This window comes from Cotesia typhae, unplaced genomic scaffold (assembly GCF_013202065.1).
Source record: "Cotesia typhae breed Kobodo isofemale line unplaced genomic scaffold, CoteBio_Ctyphae scaffold_121, whole genome shotgun sequence".
In the NCBI taxonomy this organism is placed as follows: domain Eukaryota; kingdom Metazoa; phylum Arthropoda; class Insecta; order Hymenoptera; family Braconidae; genus Cotesia; species Cotesia typhae.
Window position 1 is genome coordinate 2,891,289 of NW_027423773.1, and position 26,367 is coordinate 2,917,655.

At 26.3% G+C, this 26,367-nt stretch overlaps 3 protein-coding genes across 4 annotated transcripts in view; 2 read left to right on the plus strand and 1 right to left on the minus strand.

The window, feature by feature from the left end:
- Positions 1–988: 988 nt before the first annotated feature.
- Positions 989–4,644, minus strand: Mdh1 (malate dehydrogenase 1). The gene is made up of 4 exons (XM_074252499.1): positions 4,485–4,644; positions 3,966–4,161; positions 3,567–3,889; positions 989–1,820 (listed from the first exon to the last, which is right to left on the minus strand). Exons 1-4 carry the CDS (start codon positions 4,485–4,487, stop codon positions 1,341–1,343), a joined length of 1,002 nt encoding a protein of 333 aa, XP_074108600.1. The 5' UTR covers positions 4,488–4,644; the 3' UTR covers positions 989–1,340.
- Positions 4,645–4,912: 268 nt separating this feature from the next.
- Positions 4,913–17,120, plus strand: LOC141533560 (zinc transporter 6-like). Of its 2 annotated transcripts, XM_074252497.1 has the most exons (8): positions 7,090–7,214; positions 8,532–8,681; positions 10,775–10,940; positions 11,012–11,164; positions 13,295–13,489; positions 14,837–14,939; positions 15,041–15,157; positions 16,458–17,120. In XM_074252497.1, exons 1-8 carry the CDS (start codon positions 7,157–7,159, stop codon positions 17,055–17,057), a joined length of 1,542 nt encoding a protein of 513 aa, XP_074108598.1. In that variant the 5' UTR covers positions 7,090–7,156; the 3' UTR covers positions 17,058–17,120. The 2 variants fall into 2 exon arrangements, with proteins under 2 accessions (XP_074108597.1, XP_074108598.1); XM_074252496.1 differs by lacking the exons at positions 7,090–7,214; positions 8,532–8,681; positions 10,775–10,940; positions 11,012–11,164 and adding an exon at positions 4,913–4,993.
- A 7,515-nt stretch (positions 17,121–24,635) lies between these two features.
- Positions 24,636–26,367, plus strand: part of Pgant2 (polypeptide N-acetylgalactosaminyltransferase 2) — a 181,634-nt gene continuing 179,902 nt past the window's right edge. Inside the window, exon 1 of the mRNA XM_074252495.1 lies at positions 24,636–25,125. Coding sequence (XP_074108596.1) covers positions 25,036–25,125 — 90 coding nt within the window. The 5' untranslated portion in view covers positions 24,636–25,035. The remainder of the gene's footprint in view (positions 25,126–26,367) is intronic.

Here is a 26,367-nt window from a genome sequence, read left to right on the forward strand (position 1 = left end):
GTAAGACTTTATAGTAGATATAAAAAGTTTAGAAAATCCAAAAGTAATTTAAAAATTTTTTTTTATATAAATTATTTGGTATAAGGTAAAAGACCCAGTTGTTGACACAGATCTAGTTGTTTGACACTTGCAATTTTATCCTAATTAAAAAAATTAAATGTTTTAAAAAAATTAATTTTTTTTTTAATTTATAATTAAAAAATTATATTTATCAATTTATTAGAGTTGATTTGATTTTTTTAATTAAAATAAAATTGCAAGTATTAGTAAGTAGTCTAGTATCTATAACTGGGTCTTTCACCTTATTTGAACCATCGTATTTAGTTTATGAAAATTAAATTAGAAAATATCTTAAAATTTTTAATTGTTTTTTTTTTTTTTTTTTTTTAAATTTAACACGTAAAAGATGTGAAAAATTATGTATGCAAGTTTTTTGAAGTATTTTTTGACTTACAATTTAATTTATGAAAAAAAAATTTTTTTCAAAAAAAAAAAATTATTAAAAATAAAAAAAATAAATCCCATATATTTTATACAATTATTTCGCTATTTTTTTTATTTACAACTGACTTGTACATGATACTGAATTTAACAGACATAAAAAAATTTTTAAGATTTTTATAAAAATTAAATTATGACGACAAAATTTTACAAAAAAATTCCAAATGTTTAAAACTAAAAAATAAATTTAAGTGCAAATTTTTTAAAATATTTTTTTTTATAGAAATTTTCAAAAATTTTTAAATTTCTGCTAATTTCAGAATTTTTCAGATTTTTATAACAATTAAATTTTTGTAAAAAAAATTTTGCAAAAAAATTCTACGTGTAAAAATATAAGTATAAATTTGTAAAAATATTCTTATAATAATTTATTCGTCATGAAAATTTCAAAAATTTTTAAGTCTCTGTTATTTTTAGTATCATGATTATGTATAAAAAATTTTCTATCGGGTTGATCATTATGATAAATAAGAGACCAGTTGAACTATTTCATTCCAATAAATATATATTTATTGTTCATACACATTTTTGAAATAATAATAGAACATCATAGAAGTATTTAACCAGTAGATTTAATCTATAACCCATAAACAAAAATATATCTATCAAAGATCAATTATTACATAATTGAACAAGTAAAATCTTTGTATCTATTTGCTGATATGTCTCAACATACATTACAATCAGATAATTCACTGGTAAGAATCTAAAACAATTTAATTTATTGACAATAAATTAAACAAGAAAAAACGAAAAAATAAATGGGGAAAAAATATTTGGGATTACAATCTACATTTGACACACTCTGGTGCTTCGTGATGAGAACCATCACTAGATAGTCACGGCATGAGAACTTGGTGAGCTTCAGCGCGTTCTTCCTCGAGTTCTTTGGCGGTAATATCAAGTTTGGATCTTGCAAAGTCGCTTATTTCCAATCCTTGAACAATTTCGAATTTCTTATCCTTGATGGTGACCGGGAATGAGAACACGACGTCTTTGGGGATCCCGTAGCTGCCGTCAGAAACGACACCCATAGAGACCCACTGTCCCGGTTTGGTGCCGAACCACCAGTCCCGCATGTGGTCGCCAGCAGCCTTCGCGGCGGACATTGCTGATGACATTTTACGCGCAGCGATAACAGCAGCTCCACGTTTTTGGATTGTTTCCAAGAACTCGCCGTTCAACCAGGCATTGTCATTTACCGTCGAGCTGACCTTTAGTGAACCTTTCCCTGGCAGGTCAGCGACTGCATGCGCAGCATCCGGGTACTGGGTTGAACTGTGATTACCCCAGATGATTACGTTCTTCACTTTGTCGACCTAATTAAAAAGTTATTGTATTTAGTTGGTTAACATTTTTTTATCAATGGTTATTTTTTATGACACTGAATTTAGCTGACACCTGTTCATTTTTTTAATTTTTATAACAAATCAATTACAACACTAAAAGTGCTTCTAAAAATTTTCACTGATAATTTTTTTTAATTTTAACATGTGAAATTTTTTAATAATTTTTTTTTATAACAATTTAATTGTTATAAAATTCTAAAACAATTTCTAATGTCTATCAACTTCAGTGTTATAATTTTTTAATTAGATTAGGATTAACAAATAGTTGCGATTGTTGATATAATTGTCATTTATGATCATAATAGAGTTCAGGAAAATTTTTAAGTAATATATTGAATATATATCGTGTTACTAGTGCTAAAAGAGAGTATAAAAACATTATTTTTTTCTACAATCAACGAGAGTATGTGTAAAAGTAAAAATCAAGTTGAAAAACGCAAAAATAATTTTTTTTTCATCATATTCTTTTTTGGTTTCAAGAAAAAAAATTTTTAGTCGAAAGAGATCCATAAAAAGTAGTCCAAGTAGCGGCATGTAGTTTTGGAAAAAAATACGAAAAAATAATTCAATGCTTCTTTTAATTTTTGATCTAAGTTTATTGGAAAATAATCAAATCTTATCGATGATTGTCACTTTTAATTTTTGTTTTGATTTTCTTTTCTCGGATTTTGAAGTTTTATAAATCTGCGGAAAAGTTTTCAGAGTGGTAAAACAAAAAAGAAACATTTGAAAAAAAAAAAAAATATTTCTAAAAAAAAAAATAGAAAGAAAAAAATATCACTCTGAAAATTTCAGGAAATTCGCAGAAAATACTGAAGTTTAAAAAAAAAAAAAAAAAAAAAAAAAAATGTCAATCATCCTGAAATTTTCGTTTTCTTTTTTTCAAAAATTAAAAAAAAAACGTTGAATCTCAATCCAAATTACTCCAAATTACATTTTTATATTTTTTCTAAAAAGCACATTTAAAAACAAAAATTAAAAAAAAAAAAAAACATCGCAAAAAGTCAATTTTCAAAAAAGTTATGGTTATTTAACAAAAAAAAAAAAGTTATTTTTTTAAATAACTCATAACTTTTTTTTTTGGTTGGAAAAAAAAATTTGAAAAAATTCTGAAAATTATTTTCAATAGGGTAGAGAAAGATGCCAAAATTTAAAAAATAATCGAAAAGGGTCGGAGTAGTGATGTAAAATGACCGTCATTTTTTACTTCGGTCAAATCACGAGCAATTGACGAGCAAATGCTCAGAAATATTTTTGAGCATTTATGAAGAAAAATAACAAAACTTTTTCGAATTTTAATTAAATAACCATTAACAATAGTTTTTTTACAATCTTCAGCTGTTAAGACACTTGTAAACTTTAATTTTTTTGTCAACTCGAAAGGTTTTAGGAAACCAATCCGCCTGGAAAATCAAATTAGATGTGAATTGACCGTCAAAAAATTTTTGGTCATTTTTTGGTCAATTTTTCGTGACATTAATTTTCTGTAATAATTATTATTTATCATTCAGCGGGAGCCGCCATTACTTTTAAAAAATGACCAACGCTCATTTTTCGAGTTGGTCAATTGACCAAATTATTGAAAAGAATTTGAATTTCATCATTTTTAATTTTTTTCAATCAATATTTTTAAACAGGGTCTAGACCAGAATACACCCTTATCATAATTCTCAACAAAATCCTCAAGATAATGAAGAAAATAATAAATAACCGAACCTGGACACCAAGCCGTGAAGCCAAAGCAGCCTGAGCCCGATTTTGATCCAACCGAGTCATAGCAGTGAAGTTTTCCTTAGGAATACTCGGAGCATAGTGAGAGCAAATCAAAGCATTGGTGTTGGCTGGATTGCCGACGACCAGAACCTTGATGTCTTTGCGTGCGAACTTTTCTAAAGCTTCGCCCTGATCTTTAAAGATCTTGACATTAGCCGCCAGAAGATCTTTACGTTCCATTCCCTGCTTTCGGGGCATCGCGCCCACCAGAAAGGCAGCTGCTGCGTCTTTGAAAGCCACTCCGGCATCAGCGGTTGGCAAAACGTCTACAATTATTTATAACTTATAAATTGTCTTAAAATTAAAATTTTTATATTCTTCTAGATTGGAAAATAAAAGTACCGCGCAGCAGAGGAAGCGCCAAATCTTCGAGCTCCATCACAACACCCTGGAGGACATCCATCATTGGTTTAATATCAAGCAGGCGCAAGTTGATTGGCTGCTCTGGACCAAACACCGATCCAGCTGCTAATTGGTACAGCAGTGAGTAAGCGATTTGACCCGCTGCTCCAGTTACTACGACATTTATCGGATCCGCCTGTGTTTGTTAAGTAAACAAATAATGATAATTAGATGATGAAAATTAAAACAATAAATTAATTTGCACTTGGACTTGGATTTAATTCATCAGCTGGGCTGATTTATTTTATAAAATTAGATGGAAATTTATTGGACGTTCGCCAACAAATAGGTCAGAGCCAAGGTCAAGTTGAGGTTATTTTAATGAACCTTCTAATCAATGATTCGGTGATGTAAGATGGTCGATTACCAACACCGCTTTTTTATCATTTATTTTTTATTATTTATTATTCATTATAAAATTTTAAAATAATTTATTTTATTATTAAAAAATTAACTCACCATTTTAGATTGAGCTCCTGGTTTTTTAATTTAAACTTGATAATTTAAAGCAAATGACGGCTCAGAATATCAGAGATCGACGTCCGAGAAAAGACACTTGACGATTGAATACGACTTCTGATCCTTCTGATTCTGAATGGGGAATGGAACCAGGAATTTATAGAATGACGAATGATGGCTCTGCTGGAAAAATGACTATTTTTTTATTATATTTTCTTCTTAAAAACTGTTTTATTGGCAGCTTTCATCAAGGAGTGACAAATTGTTTGTGTTTATGCTGATAGGTGGCGTAGCTTACATAGTTTTTTTTTTCAAGTTCTTGACGAGAAACATCGGAAACTATTATGTTAATATTCGAGGTTGATGTATGTAATCAAATTAAACGGTAATTATCGTCTTCAGGTAATTAATGAGTTTAATAGTTGAGAGATTATTGATTATCGTTTAGTTAATAGTTAATTAAGCAGGGAAATGCAATACGGAAAAATTTACAGAGATAAAAGTTTCAGGTATTTTTTTTGTAATTTTAATGATGTTTTGTATAGAGAAAGTTGTCAATTTTTATAATTTTTCTTTTTGTTTGTTTATTTTTTAATTTTTATAGTAAGATTATCAGATAATATATGAACGGAAATTAGCTGATGACTGGCAATTTATTTTAATTTTAGAATAAATCAATTACGAATGACACTGAAATTAGCCAACGTTCAAAAATTTTTGAATTTTTAAATTAATTAAATGACAAGTAAAAAAAAAAAAAAACTTAAAAAAATTGCACGTATAATTTTTCAAAATTTTTACATATGAAATTTTTTCTTTTAATTTTTATGTAATAATTTTTTCTTAAAAAAAATTTTTTTTAATTTTCAGATGAAGGCTAATTTAATTGTCATCAATTACGAAAAAAAAAAAAATTCTAAAAATTTCCACTAATAATTTTTTTTTATTTTCACACACGGTAAAAACAAGATTACACTGGATATCATCCTGGATTATATTTAGTGAAAAAGAATTTCAGATAGTAGCTAGTATAATCTAGATTACAATGAGTATAATCCAGATATCACGCAGTATAATCTGGATTACAATGAGTATAATCCAGATATCACGCAGTATAATCTGGATTACAATGAGTATAATCCAGATATCACACAGTATAATCTGGATTACAATGAGCATAATCCAAATATCACGCAGTATAATCTAGATATCACGCAGTATAATCTGGATTACAATGAGTATAATCCAGATATCACACAGTATAATCTGGATTACAATGAGTATAATCCAGATATCACGCAGTATAATCTGGATTTTTTTAGCTACTATCTGAAATTTTTTTTTTCACCACAGCTATCATTGAGTATAATCTGGGATGATATCGTGTCATCTTTCCGTGCATGTGGAATTTTTAGTACACAGTAAAAAATTTTGCCTCATTGCGTCAAAAAATTTTGTATTAAATATTTAACGCTTTATCATGTTAATTTAACACTTTTTTCGTGTTAATTTAACACAATAAATTTACTTTTTGGTACGCAATAATAGATATATCTATTATATTTATAATAGGTATAATAATAAAGGCTATAGCCTTTCTAATTCATGATGGATCTTCTCCAAACTCAATATTCTTAATTTTTAGACGAATACCAAGGTCAAGTTCAAAGATGAACTTCATCGGTCAAATAGTTCAGAAATTGCAGGGTTTCAAAATTGTAAAAATTCATATTTAGGCAGTTTCTTTTGCGGATAATTTTTTAATAAATCAACTTATCGAATTTTTATAAATTGCATTTAAAAGCTTATTAAACAAGCTTTAATTTTCATTTTCTTAGATTTATAATAATCTATTCGTCTGAAGATATTTAATGAAATTTTACTATTGAATTCGTTTTAACTCAGGGAAAAAGGATTCCATCAATGTGATTGAAATATTTGTATTATTAATGTTGTGATTTTATTTAAGTAGGAAATCTACTTCCATTTCGGTTACTGAATGGCTTTTTTTTTTATTAAATTTTTTTCATCATAATTTCATTACTATAAAATTATAGAAAAATTTTATAGGTCTGTGAACTTCAATATTATTGATTTATGATACTAAAATTAAATTACAACTATCAATTTTTTTTTAATTTAAAAACAAATCAATTACAATAAAAAAATGCTTCTAATAATTTTTTTTTTCATATTCACATGTGGAATTTTTACATTCAATTTCTTTAATAATAACTACATTGCTATAAAATTATTAAAAAATTTTGCATGTATAAAAAAATTTGCATACAATATTTGAACTAGGCAAGGACCCATAATCTGTTAAAATTTTTTAGTGTGTTAGAATTGTACAAAAAAACTCAAAACTATCGATTAAGATTTAGGGAATAATGTAATTTATTAAACCCCAATAACAAATTTTTGCTTTAAGTTCATAGTATGCAATTAAAATACTTTTTAAAACAAATTAGTTATACAAGCAATGAACAAAGATAACTTATTATTCAAAGCAATTAAAAATAAATACCAGTTTACCTATCGTTATCACTAGCGACGTATTTGCGTTGAAAGTTTATGCGTCAGTACATACTTGATAGTGCAAATTAGTAAGTCTATTGGAAAAAATTGTAGAAACACATGAATAGATTGAAAAATAGTCGAAACAATGGGTAATGATGGTATTCATTGCAGAAAACAATACTCGAAATTGTTCAATTTTCATTGATCATGGTATTTAGCACCTGATTTTTCAAGCGAATCTTTATCTAATTACTAATAATTACACAGTAAAAAATTTGCGGAATATATGATTTTTAATTGATTCAAATTCTTCCAGAGTGTGAAATTAACTTAGTTTATAGTATTAATATAAAAAATTCCGCGGAGTGAATTTTCTAGTTCTTTTTTGTATTGAATAAAAAAAAAAAATAGTTGTTATTGCTTTAAAAATAACAAAGTGCGTATTTAAAATTTTCAAAAATTAATACAACTTTTTTTAACAAGAAGCATTTTTTTATAAATTTTTTCTAGAATAATTTATTAGATAAGAAATCTTAAAAGTTGCCATATTGAAGTTAATTTCAGCAAAATATAAATAATTTATTTTATTTAATTATAAAACTTGTTTTAGTTCAAGGTGTAGTCTAGTTTGTTGGCTAAAAAATCGGTGATTTTTGGAAATTTTTCGTGAAAGATTTGTTTATAAAAGTTGTAAGGGATGACAAATGAAATTTTAAATTACGAAAATAAAAATATTTTTATTAATATTAACACAGTTTTAAAATTTTTGTTTGTTTAAGATTTTAAACGTGACACAAACCAAGACTATTTTAAGACTTTTTTAAGACGTCAAAAAAAAATTCTGAGAGCAGATTTTTGAAATTTGGTTCTCGAATTTGATATGAAAATTAATTTTTAGACGATTTTACGACTTTCTAACCGTTAAATTTTTGGGTACGCTATTTTTAAATTGAATTTGAAATTTTTGAAAACTTATTATCGGACAATTTTAAGATTTTTTTAAGACGATATCACAGCGACAGCTCCGGAAAATTGTTATAGAGAGTCTTAAAGTAATCTAAAAATCGTCTTAAAAAAAACTCGAGATGAATTCAATTAAAAACTTTATTATAATTAAATTATACTTTTGTGGCGCGTATAATCTCTAATTTTTGACAATCTTGTACCATGACCTACCTTAAATAAAATATCTTACTAAAATTTAATCTGCTAGCCTTGGTCCAAAACAGTTAACATCCCCTGAGATTTTTATACACAAATTCATTCAAAAATGTCAAAAAAAAAAATTCGAATTCTCGAAAGTAACCAATTTGTCTACTCGCTTAAATAAAAATTCATTTTTATCTGTATTCACTCCGCTGAAAAAAAAACTCCAAATTTCCTCGATAGACAGAGTGTTTTTTTTTTGCTCCGGTACTCTGAGTGATTGGAGTGAAAAGTCTCTCCGAATTCACCCCCGATTTTTTACAGTGTAATAACTAATAACAACAGTAATTATGATAAATAATAAAAATAATTAAATACTAGACGACGAAGTTGAGATAACAAGGACACTGGGATTCGAAATCCGTAAAATCTTAGAGGAACGGGAAACTAAATGGATCCTGTGTTTAATCACTTATAACATTATAATTACCCACTATCTCTGTAGCTGGGTTACATCCACTAATAGCGTAGGTCAGTATCCATCTTTACTTTAGCAACAATCTCGTGTACTTGTTAATGTGTGTGCATATGTATACATATATGGGGATGAGGTGTGTGTATAGGGGTTGTTCGCTGTGGATGTACATGATCATATGAAAGTTGGTTCATATCAGTAAATCCCCGGAAGCCTATCTCATCTAACTAACGAGTTGTCTTTTACCTTGAAGGTCTCTGACAACTAATTATCTTACTACATTATCCCCCTTGTTAATTTATAAATCCTTTGAATATTAATATCATTTCATTTTTTTATTAGCTTAAGATATTAACTTTCATTGGCCGTAATTTCTGTTTATTGCATTTTATATTATATTTCAGTTGTCAGGCAAACTAATTGAAAGTTTATCCTCTTTTGTTTATTAATATTGATAATAATAATAACTATTATTATTATTTATGACATCAACATTATTTAATTAGGAACCAACAAGTTTGCTTTGTGATATTACTTTATAAACATCAGTAAATAATTGTTCAGTCGCAATAATTAACTTTGTGAGCATTAGCAATGGTAATTTAGAACTTCTTGTAGCAAAATTTTCGTTAATTATTTTTTAACAATGGTCTGAAAAGTTTTATTTGCTTTTAGATGCATTTTTATTCGTTATTTTTTTTTTTTTTTTTTTTTTTTTTTTTTTTTTTTTTTCAATTATAACGATACAATATAGACTGTTAGCTTTGTTTGTATTTTTCTTTAATTGTAACTCCGAGGTAAAAAAAATTTTTTTTTATTTTTTTTGTCCATTAGTTACTCAAATAATAAAATTTTAAATCTGCATTGATTTTATGTATACGGAAAAAAGTAAACTGTAATAAGTAATAGTGGATTTATAATAAGTAATGATCAACGGCTAAAAATTACCATTTCAAACAGTAAAATTGTAATTTTAATAATCACTATGTAATATTTATCATTTAAATGCTACAATTCATTTTTTACATGGAAGAAAATACTATTTTAAGCAGTAATATTAGAGCAAGATCACGTCAACTGGGCCGTCCATTTACCACTTGATCATAAAAATTTAAACATATATATTTTTTATTAGTACTTATGATGAAAAATTGATCCCCCAAACGATTTTTCAAAATTTTGATTTTAACAATTTTTTTTTTTTATGATGAAAATTTTAAGCACTTTTAATTACAAAATGGATTAAAAATCAACCGCAAGAGATAAATTTGTGAAATTTTCAGGATCCATGGTCAAATGTCTATATTTTACGAATATATTCACGACCTAAAATTATTTATTTATTTTCGTATTGTTAATTAACTTTTAAGTTAACAAATGAAAATTTAACTGACTTCTCGGGCAGAAAATGCTGTTTTTTTTATCGGTTACATGCTTTATCCATTTGAGTTTAAAATTTCGGAAGAAAATTTCACTGCTCGCCATTAGTTTAAACAAAATTAATTTATTTACGACAGCGCGCCAGGCGCTGAGCGTCTTGAACTACATTAACGCTTTTATCAGTGATAATTTATTATAACATTACAAAATATTATTATAAAACAAATTTTATTATTATTTATCTTATAATTTATTATAATTATTATTAATAAAATTTAATTTTTTTGAACTATGTTATAAGGAATGTAATCAAAATTTCTTCTTATTTTTACCAAACAGCGGAAATTAAAAAAAAAAATAATCAATTTAAAATTTTTAAAACTGTTTCGGTCTATGTGTATTTTCTTTTAGGTAATTTAGTAAATTATTATTTTTAAATTTACTAGCCAACAAAGTTATTTTGTCTAAGGTTTTTTTGTTACAGCGCAGAATAATTTTTACTGTTTCAAATGTTAAATTCTCATAGATTGAGACCCCCTTCCTCTCATAATATGGACTATATATTGAAACGGCAATTTTTACTGTTTGAAACTGTAATTTTTTAAGATAAAAGAATCGTTATTTACTATAACGACCGCTACTAATCACTTATTTTAGATATTAAATTATAAATTATGGCTTTTACACTTTCTACATTAAGTTCTGTAATAATAATTTAATAATTTTTCTACTAGCAATAAAATTATAAAAAAATCAATTATTTTTTCAGCATTGAATGCATATGTCAATACAATAATCTTCAACATATTCACATTAGTAGTCTGTTTTATATCAGTATGCATATCGCAGCGGAGTTTATCGACCCCAAGCTTTTCCAAGTATGAAAATCATCATCGTTCGTCTTCTAGTTGTATCGTGCGACCTGCGGTTATTAAGTTTGTTAACGTGCAGAGCAATAGTGCCCACAGCAATAGCAATATCACAAAAATGGTTTATCATCTGGAAGCAATAACGACAAAACATCGAAATTGTCGCTATCATTTGACCAAAGATATAAGGTGTTAGCCCTTTTAATCTCCACATGCATCGTTCTTATTCTTCAGGCGCTTGTGTTCATTGAAATAATTATCCGTATCGGTAATCAGCCTCGGATTAATGCGTAAGTTACAATATTTAAATTAAAGTAAAAGCCCTTATTATTGACAGAGCCCTCACTATTGATACCCTAATTAATTTTATTACTTTATTATTAGAATCTGATAATAATCACAATTATTGATATTTCATGGAAATTTTACATATTTTTTTCAAATAAAAAAATAGTAAAATTTAAGTAAGTAAGTGATTCAGGTTATTACGGATCAATTTCTTTTTATGTTAATTTTATTTTCAATTCAACGACGTTTCGCCATGGATCATGGCTTTTAGGCATCTATTACATACAAATATAATTACATATTAGCAATATTACTGTACACAACACATTTTTACTAGATTATTAAATAACAGGAAATTTTAGAAAACTTTTTCAAAATTATTTCAAAAGTCTTATTTAGAAATTTCGAAAAAAAAAAATTTTTTTTTTAATTTTTTAAAGCCTTATGTAAATTTGACAGGTAAAATTTTAGAAATTGTGAAAAAAATATGAACAATCACTCAGTCGATGCGAAGTTAAATTCTGAAAACAATGTTGTTGTTTTTTAATTGTTTTGATGAAGATTTCAATTTGTTATTAACAAAAAACACAACCAAGCTAGAGTTCCAGAAGTTGAGAATTTTTTCAGAAATTTCCTCCTTTTTAAGGATCTTTTTTTCAATTTTTGATATCATCAATAGTTACTAAATTATTTATAAAAAACTTAGATTTTTTATTTCACCAATTTTTTTTGTTCATAATCATAAATCATAACAAATTGAAATTTTCATCAAACAAATTAAAAAACAACAATATTATTTACAGAATTTAATTCCGCATCGATTTAGTAGTTGTTTATAGTTTTATCACAATTTCTAAGATTTTTATTATCAAATTTACGCAGGGTTCTCACAAAAATTTCCGTTACTATGTAACATGGTAATGGTTACCATTCTACATAGGAATAAGTTATATTCTTTTCTTTCCGTGTATAAACTATTTACCACAAAAAAAAAAATTTAATTTTTTCACGCAGGCCAAAACTGCTTATACGTTTGTAATTTCTCAACAATATTGTTAAGAAAGACCTTATTTTCAAATCGAGATTTCTCAATAATTTTTATGTAATTGCATTGTTTAAAATTATTTTAGATTATTTATAGTCTAAATAACCATATAATCATTTACTCATACTTTATCGAGTTAAAATTAATTTTAAAATAGCGAATGTCAATGATGGGGACACAAAAATTAACTTGCGTCAATCAACGACATTGGCCATAATTTAAGGCAACCTGACCGCCTTAACATACACATCAACGTATTAATGTTTACATACTGTCATGTGATTTTATAAAAATTAAAGTATTTAAGACTAGAAAAATTTGCTAAAAAAAAAAACCTGGTAAAAATATAGAAAAGCTAGGTCTTAAATGAATTTTAAAATAATAAAAATTATTGATAGTTTTGCATTAGTTAGTAAAATTGATTATTGTTAACATAAATTTAATTGTTTAAACAAACGACTTGTCAATCAATAATAGGGTCAATGGTATGTCAATAATCGGCTCTTTGAATTTTTTGCGCTGTCAATAATACATACATTCGACCTATTGGTTTTAAGTTGATATAATAATTGTTAAATTTACTGCTATTAAAGTTAATTAATTAAATTATATAAGTAAAAACAATGATTAAGGTGTTCTATAAAAAAAAAGTTGACAATATTAATTTGAAACACGATAAAAAAATTCAAATATTCATGATAACTCTTATAGTGTCAGTAATGGAGGCTTTTATTTTATATTAAATATTCTAAGACATTTAAATAAACTTTCTAAAATATTTCTAAAGTGAATTGATAAAATAATAAAAAACCTTGTGCTAACAAGGGGAAATGAGTGTAGTTGATAAATTATAATTACCAAGTGTAAGGTCATCTATTCTTCCTCAACTTTAACGTATCGATATATCATGTGACTTGTATTTATCAACTTGTATGTATGTTTATTTATTAGTATTATTACTCAATTTAATTTTAAAATATTAATCGACATAATTTATTAATTTTATAAATTTAAGTAATTTTCTGACAACACAAGGCTGAATTTTAATGTTGAAATAAATTTTTATTTTTCATTTTTTATTTTAAAGCGGCAGAATAGGATTTGGAGCAATACTCGGGTTCTTTGCCCATATCGGAACGATAGTGGCGTATCCAGATGCTGGGCTAAATCATGTAATTTGTTGCATACCGTGTCCTACTTTCAAAGGATGTAACCCAATAGTCTCTGGGAATGTTATCAGCGCTGTTGTCCTGTGTACTACACACTTTGTTATACATTTTTGGTATGATTTATCTCTTTTACTTGTTATTCGCTCTATCATTATTCATTATCATTATCAATAATGGTGCATTTATCTCATCTGTGTTATTACCACACGTAATTTTGAGGATAATTATAGCAAACACCAGCCAATTTTTTTTTAAATTTACAAACAAGTAATTTCAGTTTAGCAAGATTAAATAGACTAAATTCATAATTTATAACTCTATATTTCTCAGTGTATCTATAATTAGTGAATTTTTTTTTATATTAAATACTTTAAAACTATTTAAAAAATAAATTTGTTTAAGATTTTGAATCTATTCAATTACTAAAATTTATTTAAAATTTTCAAAAATAATATTAAACAATCATTAACATTTTGAATCGATTAAAATAAATCAAATTTTTTAAATCGCAAAAATTTTCACTTTTACCGAATTTTTGAGAAATAACAGTGAAATAATACGATATCATATTAAATTCTCTAAATTGCATTTGAAAGCTTATTTAATAAGCTTTAATTTGCATACTTACTTATTTTTAAATTAAATAGTTAATTTAAAGTTAAAATTAAATCCTCAAAAATCGGCATTTTTACTGTTTCTTTGCGAAATAATTATTGAATGCGATAACTTTTAAAATTTTTGTAAATTGCAACTGAAAGTTCATTAAATAAACTTTAATTTGCATAGGGTAGAAGTACCGGTTTTAGCCATCTTAGGACCATTTTTGACCACTTGATATTTTAGTGAATTCGAAAAAAATTTAACTATTCAAGTAGAATTTTTATAGAATTTATGAATCAGTACGTTTATACGAATTGAATTCACAAAGTCTTGCGTTTTCACTGTCCACACAGTCCATAAACGGCAATTCTACCCTATACCCCACCATCAGTCTAGGCCAAAAAAAATTTAGAAAATCCAAAAGTGCACGCCTCATAACGCTCATTCATTAAAAAAAATAAAATAAATTGTGTACACGATTAAAAAAATTATATTAATTAATTAATTTCTGACACAGTATTTTTTATTTTATTTTTTTTTTTTTTTGAATATTGGTGTCCGTTTTTCTTGTCATATACGCACGCAGTCTAAAAAAAAAAAGTGAACTCTGCTACGGTTTAGTGGCGCCATAATTCTACGGGGATTCGTGTACTTTTGAATTTTCCAAACTTTTTTAGTAGTTTTTGGATTCATTATGAATTCTACTTCCGTTTCGGCTGCCGAATGGTCTTTTTATTTTATCATATGATATCATTCCTCATTAAATCAAACCATATTCCATGATCGTTATTTTTCAATCGAAAATTAACTTAATTAAGATAGATTCTCATAACTAAAGAAAATAATAATTTTAATTGAAGGGAAATTCATATAATTGATACCGCAGCTGCATTTATTTTAATTGGCCTGACTACGAGGACTATTTTACCACTTGCTTTTTATACATTCAATGTTATGTTAAAAGTAAGTTAAATTTTTAATAATTTAAAAATTTTTCTTTTTTTTTTTTTTCCGATTAAGCTAGTGTTATTTTTCTTGTGAAAATAAACCCAGTATAATTTTAGAAAGCACCCGATTATCTGATTGATGAGCTCGATAAATGTCTAAAAGAGGCCTTGAATATCGATGGGGTTCTAGAGTTTCGCAATGAAAAATTTTGGATCCAATCATTTGGTAAATTAGTAAGTATTGTTAATTAAAAATTAAATTATTTTATTTTATAAAAAAAAAAAAAAACTACTTGGTTCAAGAAAAATATTCTCATTAAGAGTTAAAAAAATTTATGATTTTAATTCTGATTGAATTATCGAAGATACGAGAAATTTATACGATGTATTTTTTGTAGAAAATTTAATACTTTACAAAAAGATATTAGTCAATTTTTTCGTAACTCTAACAGTTTGCTTAAAATTTTAATTTCAATTCTTCACAAAAAATTATTTACCTTCAGTATGAAAGTCGTTATTGCATACGCTACGAAAATTAATATTTATTGATAAATAACAAAATGGTAAACATACTACCTTAGATAGTAACTTTTATAATTCCTGATAGTAATCAACTCTAGTTAACATACAGGATTGTAACAATTATTATAAATATGGTGAGTGCTAATATCTAGATGATTTTTACAATCATCTAGATAGTATTCACTATTATCGGGTTGATGGTAATAATTTTTACCATACTAGATAGTAACTGCTATCATTTAATTTTCTCCGTGTTTCTTACACTTGAAAATCTACATAAACATCGTAAAATAATATAGTTTAACCACTTAGAAATTTTAACTCAATACTTTTACATACATGTACTTTCAAACAATGTAAAAAATAATTTTTTTTTTTAAGTTACAATCCAGAAGAATCCTTGGCATTTATGCAGAAGTGGGGCATCACGTATTTTAGATAAGGTTGAAATAAAATAAAAAATCGACAAATTGATTTTTGATAATATTTTTTTATCACATTGTTCTTCTTAACGGCGGATTGATGATAAAAATTAAATGTTGTGATATTTTTTTTTTTTTTTTTTTTTTTTTCATTTGAAAGTTCAAAAATTTTTAAAATATGATATTCTGAACTGTTTTTTTTTTTTTTTTTTTTTATAATTTATTCTATTTTTATCACTCTTTAAGAAAAAAATTATTTCAATAACTGAAAAAAATAGCATTGTTATCATTTCATTGAAAAACACCTAAAATCGTAAATTTTGAACTTTCAAATGAAAAAAAAAAAAAAACATCAAAATATTTCATTTTTATACTTTTAAATAGATGAAGTTCCACTTCTTCATAATTACTGAATACCTTAACGAATTTACTATCTACGAAGAAAATCTTAAAGTTCCGCAAACTTGAGTTTCATTAAAAATTATAGGGGAGATGATTACTAAATCTGTCCTCTCGTCTAATTATAAATTAATAATAGTAATTTTATTAGTCGCGATTGAAGATAAAATTATTATAATTATTATTATCAGGCAGGAAGTTTATCGGTTCATATTAGACGGAACGCTAATGAAATCCACGTAATTAATAAAGTGGCTGAGCATCTTTCTAAAATAGTTTCGTCACTTAAAGTCGAAGAATTTGATGCCTGGGGACTTGGAAAGGCGGGCAAGTTTGACGGCTCTCAATCCTGCAATTCTCTTGAGTATTATATTGATGAGATTTTACCACGCGCTAATAAAATTGATGAGGATGTGGGAGAGTGCCCTGATAAAGCCGCCGTGAATGTTTTGAAGATCGATCAGCTGTTGGCAAATGGGTTTGATTATAATTTTGATGTCAAGGTCGCTTTGGAAAATGGTTGTTGTGAGAGTATAAAATCATCCAGTCATCCCAGGCTCCTTTATGGTGGGACTAGACCTAGGATACGCGAAGATAATCGTGAGAAGATCTCGACCAATAGTAATGTCAATAATAATAATCATAATAATGATGATAATCATAGACTGATGACTTTGTATCGTAATGAAAATGTGAAAGTTGTTGACCACTTGTATCGTGACAGAAAAGGTAATGTTTTGTTGACGGGACTGGGAGATTTCCGAAGTTATTCATCGGTACTTTATAAATAATGATCATTTAATTAGTAATTTAGTTTAATTATTTTGTTTATATAAATACTGAATAAAATTATTTTTTAGAAATTTTTCTTTCACTTATTTTTTTATTTAAACTAAAAAAATTTTTAGGTTTTATTGAATTAGGTAATTATTTAAAACTCATTGTTTTACGGCCAACAATACATTAATTTTTTTATTTATTAAATTTATATACTAATTTATTTACAGAATTTTTTTTTTAACGAAATGAAATATATTATTTATATTAATTCTAAAAAAAGGTCAATTAAATATTTAAGTTTTTTTTAAACTTGATAATAATTTCTTTTTAATTAATATTTTTTTTAAAATAACAATAATTTCATGAATTAAAATATTTGAACTAAAATATAAATATTATAGTACCTATTATATTTAGGTATTTTTTTTATTGAGTTCATAATTTTTTAATACAAACTTAACCATTTTATTTATTGAATCTAGTAATTCTATCCATATTTTTTCTACTTTATATTATATAAATTTATATGAAATATATTTTAAATACAATCATAAAAAAATAACTTTCAAACGTAGGTATAATTATTCTAATATTTTATGTAACTATTTCTTAGAAACATCTAAATTACCGGCCTAGATTTATTGATTATGAATAAAAAAATGTAGGCTTAATGATTTTTTATTATTTCTTATCACACTGTACATTAGGTAATTTGTAATTTCAGTGAAGAACCTTTTAAAATTGGAATTTTGAATTTTTAACAGAATTTTTAACAGGAGATTCAATTTGGCACTTCCGGCCAAATTTTGAATTTTCAGCGGGAATGTCCAAGCTAAACTCCTGTTTAAAAATTCTATAAAAATCAAATTTATTGTCTTACCTCAAAATATCTCAGGAAAAGCCCCAACACACCCCCTGTTAAAAGCGGAACTCAAAATTCCAATTTTAAAAGGTTCTTCACGGAAGTTACATTTTGGCCCACCCTACTGTACATAGTGTGGATAATTTTTAAAAATAATAGTGCTATCACAGGATCGTTTTCAATCACTTTGAGCCATTTCGAATCGTTTCAAATCTTTTTTTCTAATCAGGGTTGATTACTTTGCGCGGATCTACTTTATTTATTTAATTATTATTTATTACTATCTTAATATTATTAGCTGAATCAGAACGACTATAAATCAAATCGAATCAAGTCAGATCTTTACACTGTATTTCTTCGTCATATCTTTTAGTTTTTTACGACATCTTTCATTTTAATGCATTTTTAATTTTTATTGTATCATTGAAAGCAATAATCCACTTCTATCAATCTATTATGTACTCACGTTTACAACCTCATATGTCTAATCGTATGTACTATATCTGGACTTAAAATTGCCATTTGGCCTGTGCCTTTGCATAAAATAAACAAAATCTCAAATCTAAAAAATTTAAATCAATTGTTTTAGTATAGCAGTTAAGTTCATTTAAATTAATTTTTTCAACTTGGATATTAATTAATACTTACATACACTATTTTGAGTTAAATATGAGACTAATAGTCATGATTAATTTTAATTTTCAATGTCACTAAATTTAACTTGAAAAAATCATTTTATTTTATAAATATACTAAAGACAAAATTTTTTATTATTCTCTTAATTCTATACAGTCGAATCTCGTTATGAGTCCTATTTGTTGTCTTTTTTTTTTAACCGGACTCGCGTTAATATGAGAGAGACACACAGAACGAAAAAAAATCTTAAGGAAGTTAAATTTTTTTAAGCCAAGAAAATTTCTTCTTGCTTCAAAATAACTTCAGTCTTCCTTATAATTTTCTTGATTCAAGAAATTTTTTTTTTCTGTGCACTAATAGGACTCATAACGAGACTCGACTGTAGATATTTTCCCGCGTCATAATAATTTTTTTAAGAAGCAATTTTTAAACAAAAACATTTTATTGATTCAAGTAATTTTTTTTGTCAAAGAAATTTTTCTGTGTGAAAAATCATAATTTAAAAAAGAATTATTTGGACGCAGCTAAAATTGAAGACATTTTTGTAAATTTAATGAATATTATTAGTAAATAAAAAAGTATTTCACCTTCAAATTAAATAAGAGTGAAATTGAATTTCCAACAAATTTATTACGACGAATAATTATAATTAAAGGTTCAAGAGTTTCCTTTGAATGAAATGAATAAACTCCTTGCAGTAAACACTTATTTTCAATAATTACGAATAAATGCGAGAGTACTGGGATTTAATCAATTAATTAAATCAACTCGCAAATTAATTGCATGACGCAAGTAATTGTCACGTCTGACGGTACACGGTACACTGTCTGGATCTAATGTCATTGTCCGTGGAGAAAGTGTATGAAGCAAAAGCAATTGTTCTGCCGTGCGAATAATTTAAAAAAATTAAATCCCACACTTTTTCTTGGGTACAATATAAATAAATAAATTTCACCTGATACTCACCAAAAAAATAGAGTTTTATAAAACCCCGGTGTGTGCAATCACACTGACAATCACAATCACATTCATAATTGCTTAATTGCATTAAGAAACCTTTTACACTCAATTCCTCGATTCACTGTACTCTCTAATGTAAGAAACAAACTGAGGAGATAAGATAAATAAATAATTTTGAAACAGCTGTATCGAAATCTTCATCCATATTCATGCAATTTCAATTCAAGTTCCTCTCTCCTCACGTACTACGTGTTTATCAACGTGTACTGCCGATCGATTCCCTTCGTCAATACAATTCGAGAGCTAACTGCGTACACTCTAAGCTCAAGTGTTTGACCATCAGTACTGAATACCTAATGACTGCTTCGAATTCCCTTCTCAATTCGTTATATTTATTATATCTATTTCTTGTTTTAGAATCATCAATATTAAAACAGCGACTGATTTTAAATTAAAGTTATTGATATCATACTTTACCGATTGCATTTTTTATAAAGTTTCCTCATTTGTATTGATGAACGAATTTTTATTTAAGTTTAACAGCTTTTTTTAATTTTAATTTTCATCTGCAAATAAAGAATTTTTTTTTTTTTTTTTTTTTTTTTCAAATTTCATGGACATTTTTTGGTAGATTTCTCTAGAAATCTATTTTTTGTAATTTTCAGAAAATTTTGTCATAACATGTTTCATTTTATCCATTGATAGAAGGATTTCTTAGCATTTAATAAGATTTCTTAGTATTTAAAAAATATTTCTTATATACTAAGAAATAATTTTTAAATACTAAGAAATGATTTCTTAAATACAAAGAAATCTTTTTAAATACTGTCTTTCCAGTTGTAAAAGATAGATGAAATCTGTTAAATTAATCTCAAACTTCATTTAATTACCTTCAATTTAAGCTATCATTCATCTAGTTTTGATGATTTTTTAAATTTATTCCGTGATTTTCAAAATTCGAAAAAATTTTTCAATTAACATATTTCGGCCCTTTTTCGTTAAATAATTTTTAAGCTGTAAAATTTAGCTTAAATCTATTAACTTTAATTAAAAATTCACATAATTATCTTTAATTTGAGTTATTATTTATCGACTTTTGATACTTTTTTTAATTTATTTCGTAGTTGAGAAAATTAAAAAAAAATTAAGAATAAATTAATTTTTAGTTTTTATCATCAAATGACTTTCATTTGTTATAAATCCTATTTTTTATGTAGATGTCTTTGAATCGATATTTGTTGGAGTCAGTCTCATGTCATTATACAAAAATAACAATTTTATAATACATATACTTTTTACAAAATTTTTGTCGATAATACAATGCAAAGAAATAATAAGTACAAAAAGTAATAAATTTATAGAGAAAGAAATACAAAATTATAAATAATTATCAGAAAAAGAAATATCCAATTAAAAACTCGAATTTTCCATTACATTTTTTAAGCATGTTAACCATTAAGGTTTCTTATCCAATAACAACTTTTTTTTTTAACAATTTTTTACTACAGTCTATAGTTTTCATATCAGCAGAGAGTTTGTTATAATATTTAATTGCTACATAATAAGCATTGATTATTTACTTGATTCAAGTAAATTTTTTTTCTGTGTAGAATCCTCATCCGTAAATCCAGAATACGTCCAGAAAAATTGGTAGAAATCAGCTAGTCCAAAATAAGGAAATAAGTACGTATATCGACACAATTTTAATTTCCCATTGGAAAAAAATAAAAAGTAGAGAGATTCGATCGGAATGAGAAGTGAATCGAGGAAAGTAATATCGCGAAATTGGACCTACGGGCGGTGCATATATTAAATCTGATCCATCGAATCGACAGGTGATTGGTATCAGTTCAATATTCCTCGACGTACTCTCGGTATGAACACACTGCCAGTTTGTTGGTTCCGTTTGTTGTGTTGTCTCTAGCACGTTATACATGATAGATACATCATCGGTATGACAAATAAAAAACAAATAAAAAGATAAAACAAACAGACCTTAACAAGCGCAATATTTCGCGGTAAAATCTACGGTTATTTACTCCTGCTCACCTTGTGAATATTTGATTTAATGAATTCGAGAGCTAGCTACATGACAATATGTCAATGTAATTGTGTAGAGTCAATACTGTTTTTCATTCGCTTATAAACCGACTTTTTTTATTTAAATTTAATTTTTGCTCTCATTTGAAGAATCTAAATATTGACCAGTTTAAATAAAATGAAGATTAATACATTGTTTGTTAATTTATTGGAAGAGTTATGAGCTGAAATGGGTGTTATGCTTTTTTTACACAATTTTAAGTTACAAACCATAACATTTTTGTTTTAAAAACACACAATAATAAACATTAAGCAATAATTCGTTTGTTTGTAAAATACACAATAATAAACATTAAGCAATATTAAACATTAAACATTAACCGCTTACGTTCTAAATACTGAGCAGTAGTATTATACTTATTAGATTTATAAATAATTTTTATTTTTATATCATTGCAGGTAATTTTTTACCGCGTCTTTTGTTCTAATAGCTTTATTATTGGGTTTTTAATTTAATTTGTACATAAACTATTTTTTTTTTTTTTTTTATTATAACAACCGTATATGTCTTATGTTTATGCGTACATTTTTATTCGGAGTATAGTTTTTTTTATGATTTTTTTTTATATAGGTACTAACTAATGTATTATTATTAACCCCGTTAATAGTTTAGGCTGTTGGGTTTGTTTATTTAAATAAAATAATCAAAAATTGATAATTACGTTCTTAATATAAAATTAAATTACTAGATTTTTTAAAATGAAATTATTATGCTGCTAACATTTGGTTCATTTACTTTACTGAAAATTGAATTTCAGTAAAAATAGATTTAAGAATAGAAGAGTATTGGATTAACAGTAAGATGTCAAACAGGACATGAGACATAAGAGTTTAAGAGACATAGATAAAAAGCAATTTGATGGTTGGTTTAGTTTTCTCGTAAAATTAGTAAACTATTTTTTCTCTCTTTTACTTTTTTCCCCAGCAGCGAATTGTTCACAAGCCAACTAAAAGAGACATGATCGAAATCTCATACTACTCGCTTTTATATATCAACATTATTTATATAGATATATATGTATATATAATAGCTGGTTACGCATTTCCTCTGGGGAACTACAGCAATGAGAGTTTGCGAACTAAATTATCTTGTGTTATCCATCTGTCGTCTCTTTTGAATGGCTCTGGGCATTTCACTTTGCGCTTGACTGACTTTTCGATTCACTTATTTTTTTCCAAGTAAAAAAATAACTTGACAATTTTTCACGAAAGAGAAAAAAATATTTTGTCAACCAGTTTTTAATTTTTAACGTATAATAAAGTTCAATTGAATGAAAAATATTAATATTTTTTGACCGGAACGATATTTCGATAATTTTTCAGTATTGTTTTATTATTTCGCGTTGTGCATCGAAGCTAGATTCATCACAAAACAAATATTTGCCAATATGTCAATTTAAATAAATGTAATAACTTAAAATGGTGGAAATTCATCGTATCGAAAAAAAATTTTTTTTCAATTGTTTAATTTTCAATGTGCACTATGAAAAAATTCATGAAAATTAAAACATAAATGCAATTGAACAGTTATCACATTTTAAAATAAAAAAAATCTTTATTTGTCATGTAGAGATCATCTCAATATGGATTTCAATAAATTCTCCTTCCGATTCGATGAAATGTGGAACCTGTGCAAGTCAAAATAATACTCCAATTGAAAGTCAAGTCTAGATCTAAAACTACAATTCTATAAAGTGCCCAGCGGAGCAGGCGGGCAACAGCTAGTAGATTAGGGTGTGCCAAAATGTAACTTCCGTGAAGAACCTTTTAAAATTGGAATTTTGAGTTCCGCTTCTAACAGGGGATGTGTTTGAGCATTTTCTGAGATATTTTGAGGTGAGACGATAAATTTGATTTTCATAGAATTTTTTAACAGGAGCTTAGTTTGGACATTTCCGCTAAAAATTCAAAATTTGGCCGGAAGTGCCAAATTGAATCTCCTGTTAAAAATTTTGTGAAAATCAAATAAATCTTGTTACCCCGAAATATTTCAGGAAATGCCTAAACACAGCTGCTGTTAAAAGCGGGGTTCAAAATTCCAATTTTAAGAGGTTCTTCACGGAAATTACATTTTGGCACAGCCTATAGTAGATATATATAATAAAATTAAATTGAACCAAAAATATAAAAAATTTTTATTTATCATAAATTTTTTGACCCGGGGTACTGTATTTTATACTTATTACATATCATGCGATCATTTTGTAGGTATAAAATGATAAATATCAAAGTCAAAATTCTTAATTATTATACTTTAACATTTTAGACATTCACGTAGCGAATATTATGATTTAAAAATAATACTGAAGTTAGCAGTCAGCTGTTAATTAAAAAAATTTTTTTAATAAATTAATTACAATAAAAAAATGCTTCTAAAAATTTTCACTTGTAATTTTTATTAATTTTTCCATGTGAAACTTTTTAATTTAATTATTTTTCAATAATTTAATTGCTATAAATATCTAAAAAAATTTTTATGTCTGTCAACTTCAGTGTCATATTTAAAATAGTATTTTTTTACATGTAAAAAATGAATTGTAGCATTTAAATGATAAATATTTCATAGTGATTATTAAAATTACAATTTTACTGTTTGAAATGGTAATTTTTAGCAGTTGATCATTAATTATTATAAATCCACTATTACTTATTACAGTTTACTTTTTTCCGTATGCCAATTCGATAGAATTTTGAATCTCTGCAAGTCAAAACAATACTTGAATTAAATTTCAAGTCTAGATCTAAAATTGCAATTATATAAAGCCCCCAGCGGAGCGGGCGAGTAACAGCTAGTAAAATTTAAAAGGAAACAACCCATATCACTTCTTATCCTCGTAAGCGTTCGCAAAATTTCGCGAGATTCCGTAGCGTTCCGCTTTTCTTCGAGCGCGGCCGGTCGATTTCGCCCCCTCCCGTTCTCGCTCGTTTCTTTCCGTCTAGGTTCGTATTGATGCCGGAAGCGTCACCTGCATTGTTACGCGCGCACGACATTCTCACGATCATTTAAATCAGTAGGGCTTCGGCTGCCGGCTGGTCTTTGTCGGTAGTCAGACCACGAACGGGAATAACAACTTTAGATATTTGCAAGCACGTTTGTTTATAAATCTCGTGTAGTGTGTGCATGTCAGTGGGCTACCACTTAATTTAAAAACAATTGTTTACCAACTCAGTGCCAGGCACCCCTGGTTCACCAGTGCCGTTAATTCGCGTGCTTCAAAGAGGGTTCGTCGTTCTCGTTCGAGTTCTGCTCGGCAAACGTCAGTTTTACTGGTTAGCTGACTACGGTCGATAAACGAGAGCTGAAGGATTCACGACTCAGACTCCACAGCACCCTCGTATTTTTAAATATTCATTTTTTTCTTTATATAACTTGTTTTTATTTTACGATTATTAATTATTAATTATTATTATTCATTTTAAAAAACTTTACCATGAGGCGAAATGTAAAAATTGTGCTACTGCTCTCTTGTGCGTGGATGTTTGTTTTTGTTTATTATTATCACACTTCCAGAGATAATAAGGTGAGTCTTATTCTAAATTTTCCCGCCGTTCTTCTTTTAATTTTAAGTTTTAACTCAAATTTTTGGTTAAAGTTAAAAAAAATAGTTGGCATGAAATTTAAATTTTTAAATGTGACATTTTTCCCGCGGAAATTTAAAATTTTAAATTTTGGGAAAATTTATCTACTTTAGGAAAAGTTAATTTGTGTTAAAATTAATTAATTAATTTTTGGAAATTAGAATGCCATTTGTAACACCGAAAATTTTTTTATTGTAATGGCTTGATTTGTTTGAAATTGAGTTTGCGGAGTTTATTATTGCGAGTTTACACTCGGAGTTTTAAAAGTTATAGTTTTGCGCCAACTTATTTTGATGGAAGTTTTTTAGAAATTTTTATTGGTAGCAAATGTTATTATTGTTACTAATAATAAAAAAATAAATAATAATAATATTTTTTAATTAAATTTTTGGGTTACTATTATTATTATTATTATTATTATTAATATTTATTTGTTAGCATCAGCTACTTGCCATAGAATATTTTGAAATAATTTTTAACATTAAATTAACATTAAATACAAAATAATAATAATAATAATAATAATAATTAAAAATTAGTAGTACTAATCAAAATCTTACACTGAAAAAAAATTAACTTGAATCAAAAGTAAAATTCTTGAACCAAGAAAATTATTTTGAAGAAGCTCATTGTCTTAAATTAAGACAAAAAATTCTTAAATCAAATAAAATGTACTTAAACCAAGTGAAATTTTTTAGTTTAAGAATTTTTTAACTCAAACCAAGAAGAAGAAATTCTTAAAAATTATTTACTTGATTCAAGTAAATTTTTTTCCTGTGTAGGAATATATATTAAATTATTATTACTATTATAATTATCTTTATTATTATTATTAAATTTGTTGTTTATAGAGACATAATTTGGTATAATAAGCTATCTGATTTAGAAATAAAAATAGAATTAATATATTTAAAATTGAACTAAAAAATATATATATCTGAAAACATAGGACCTTTTGATAAATTAAATTGTAGCAATAAATATTGCTGTGATATATGTGATACATTTTTAATGATTATAAAAAAATATGTCAGAGTATGGTAAAAAAATAGCTGAGAGCTAAATAAATAAATCATTATTATTATTATTATTATTATTATTCTGATTATTATATAATTAGTAAAATAATAATAATAATAAAAAGTGTTTTTGAGGGTTGTCGAGTAAGTATAAATTTTTTATGA

Coding starts and splice junctions, on each gene's coding strand:
- LOC141533560 (XM_074252497.1), top strand. CDS start 7,157: ATGATGGTATTCATTGCAGAAAACAATACTCGAAATTGTTCAATTTTC. Junction 11,165..13,294: donor AATCAGCCTCGGATTAATGC/GTAAGTTACAAT, acceptor TTTATTTTAAAG/CGGCAGAATAGGATTTGGAG. Junction 15,158..16,457: donor TCCAATCATTTGGTAAATTA/GTAAGTATTGTT, acceptor TATTATTATCAG/GCAGGAAGTTTATCGGTTCA.
- Mdh1 (XM_074252499.1), bottom strand. Junction 3,890..3,965: donor GGCGCTTCCTCTGCTGCGCG/GTACTTTTATTT, acceptor AAATAATTGTAG/ACGTTTTGCCAACCGCTGAT. Junction 1,821..3,566: donor CTTCACGGCTTGGTGTCCAG/GTTCGGTTATTT, acceptor CTTTTTAATTAG/GTCGACAAAGTGAAGAACGT.